Genomic DNA, 2,732 nt, shown 5'->3' with positions numbered 1-2,732 from the left:
AAAAAAAAAAAAAGAAGAACGGGGTAATATGGATTATACGTCTAATTAGCTGGTGCTAGATACTACGGATCTGTATATCGCCCTGGAATAGATAAGGAGCGCTATATCACGTCTTCGCCAAGTCTTCTGATCAAGTCTTCTGACCAAGTCTCTCGTTCGCACAAAGGCTCGTAGGAGAGTCTGCATTTCAAGTACCCTACTGTTTCATTCATTGACTAGAGACCTCGCAATGGTGCTTGTTGCTTTGTATCTGCCTTCCGGGCAAATGCCCGTGGGCTACTCCCCAGCGATGATATCCTACCCGGCCCTGGCGGTCGTGCTTGTATGTTGAGGTCCATGAGTTTCGCGACAACTGTGATAAAGGCTCTACAGTGTGACTGACCGGTGCAGTTCATTTTCTTCATCATTCTCTTTGTACAGGTCCAACCAAAGGGGCCCACCATCAAAGGTGTTCCCGGATCGTTCCTTGATATCTTCTGTTGCGGTGTATGTGACCTTTTCCCTATAGCAAATGAAGGAATCTGAAGTGTTTAATGTTTATCTATACAGATCGCAACCAAATTCGCTTTTATATCGGGGCGGAGTGCACATCAGTTCCATGCACTGCATGAGTCTTACGGTAAGCGAAATGGATGTGTGGGCTTCCACTTGATGCTGATTGCTGTACAGGTAAAATAGTTCGATTTGCCCCCGGCCAAGCGACGACAAACACGATCAAAGCTTTGCGCAGTATCTACGGTTCCGGTACTGGCAAGGGCTCTGCCTTTCTTAAAACTGGCTTCTACAAGAGTATCTCACGGCGCAATATCTTCACGGCCTCTGATCCACTCTATCATTCGTCTGTCCGTAAACTCTTTGGCCCTTCAATGACACCAGGAAGTATGGAAGCACATGCTGGAGTGGTTCGTGAATGTACCCTGCGACTTCACGACGTGATTAACTCCAAATTGGAGAATACTACTACTCTTTCTCTCAATGAGCTCCTCTACTGCCATTCTGTCGATACGGTTTCGGAAGTCCTACTTGGAAAGCCCCTCGGCTGCTTAAAGCGAGGGAAGCCGTATTTTTGGACTGCACAGTTGCCTCGCATCTTTTACTGGGCCACCATCAGAGATCAATTTGATGGATCAGGCGTCCCAACGGTAATGAAATGGCTCCTGCGCCGCTTTCTACGCAAAGGCATTCGTCTTCGCAGCGAGGAGGCCCGCATGCGATTGATCCATGAGTAAGTCTTCCCCACACTATCACCTGCCTCTGTATGCCTTACACGATGATAGACAATTGAAAGCATCACACACCCGCCGCGACATAATGGTCGAAGTAATGGAGAGAGCGGAGACCAGCGGCTTGCGCGAGTCTGAGATTGCTGAAAATTTCTCCGCCATCATGTTGGCAGGATTTCACACTACACAGAACGCATTGTGTGCCGTTATTTTCTTCGTTCTGACCCACCCCGAAGCCCACGCCAAGTTGGTCCGTGAACTACAGGGTGTCTTCTATACAGCAGAAGACATTTCAGGTGATGTTGTCCAACAGCTACCGTACCTCAACGCCGTCATCACAGAGGCTTTGAGACTCTATCCGCCTGTGCCCCTAGGGGGTCCGCGGGTTTCACCTGGGGCCTATGTGGACGGGGTCTACATCCCGGCCGGGGTAAGTTTCCTGACAGATCGTTGTACGGTGTGGACCCGACTAACGGTGGGGATTTAATTTTATCACAGACGGAGGTCTGCACATCACTGTTCGCGCTGCATCACAATCCCGAGTATTTCAACGAACCCTACGAGTTCATCCCCGAGCGATGGACAGATCCCGGATCGACGGACAAAAAGGAGGCCGTCCAGCCGTTCCTCGTCGGTAGTCGGGCCTGTATCGCAAAGTACTTCGCTAAGCAGATGATGCAAATCACCCTAGCGGGTTTCTTTCTGGATTTTGAAGCTGAGTACGTGGGAACCGTCAAGGACTGGCAGCGGGAGAGTCGCTGTTATGCTTTCTGGGAAGTGCCGGATCTGAAGGTGAAACTTCAACGACGGCAAGCCTAAGTTTCGAATGTTGTTCCTGTTTCTCTCTATCTATTTGATTTATTCATCATATTTTAATGATATATCCTTGCGCTGTTATGCCTCCTGTGATGTTTGACATGGGTTCCAGATTCATGTGTGATGTTTTAGTGTAAAAACCAAACATATTGTACCACCGGTAGAGTCCGTTTGTTAGGGCAATGGAAGGCCCACGATTCCCTGTACTCACGTCCCTACATTGTTTAATTGCTCAGACCACGGCTCTTTTCTCCACTGATAAGATTAAATTGTGACTAATGTTTCCACCGAGCCTAATTAAACAAGCCTAATGGGAACTAAGTCTAATGTCCTATATTTAAGACTCAGCCGGCAGGATTGACGTTTTACTTTACCGATCCCAAATTTGAGACTTTGCTGTTGAGCCCACCACACCCAAACCGTCCCAAATTCTAGCACCGATGTACTCTCCGAGCCGAAAACACTGGATTTGTTTACCCTGGAATTGAGTTCACTTCCATTATTAGCAGACTATACTACCGGTTCCTGTCGATCATAGCCTCAATGCCGTCGTTTCGTCCGAGGATGATCTGTGCATCCTCTGAAACAGCGGATCGCATGATGGCATATCACACCAAATAATGAGCTTCACCTTACTCATGAAAGCTTTTTGTAGGGCGATGAAACGCCGGACGCTCCACATGCCCATTCACC

The 2,732-nt window shown here is 48.4% G+C and overlaps 1 protein-coding gene across 1 annotated transcript; it reads left to right on the top strand.

Moving 5' to 3' along the window:
• Window positions 1–229: 229 nt before the first annotated feature.
• ANOM_011004 (cytochrome P450) lies at window positions 230–2,042 on the top strand (the record flags this gene model as incomplete). Its single annotated transcript, XM_015556260.1, has 6 exons — window positions 230–322; window positions 391–486; window positions 550–619; window positions 670–1,225; window positions 1,278–1,653; window positions 1,722–2,042. 6 exons carry the CDS (start codon window positions 230–232, stop codon window positions 2,040–2,042), a joined length of 1,512 nt encoding a protein of 503 aa, XP_015401511.1.
• Between the last annotated feature and the right edge of the window lie 690 nt (window positions 2,043–2,732).

Source organism: Aspergillus nomiae (genome assembly GCF_001204775.2).
Source record: "Aspergillus nomiae NRRL 13137 chromosome Unknown contig00576, whole genome shotgun sequence".
Taxonomy (NCBI): Eukaryota; Fungi; Ascomycota; class Eurotiomycetes; order Eurotiales; family Aspergillaceae; genus Aspergillus; species Aspergillus nomiae.
This window is presented reverse-complemented; position numbering and strand designations above follow the sequence as displayed.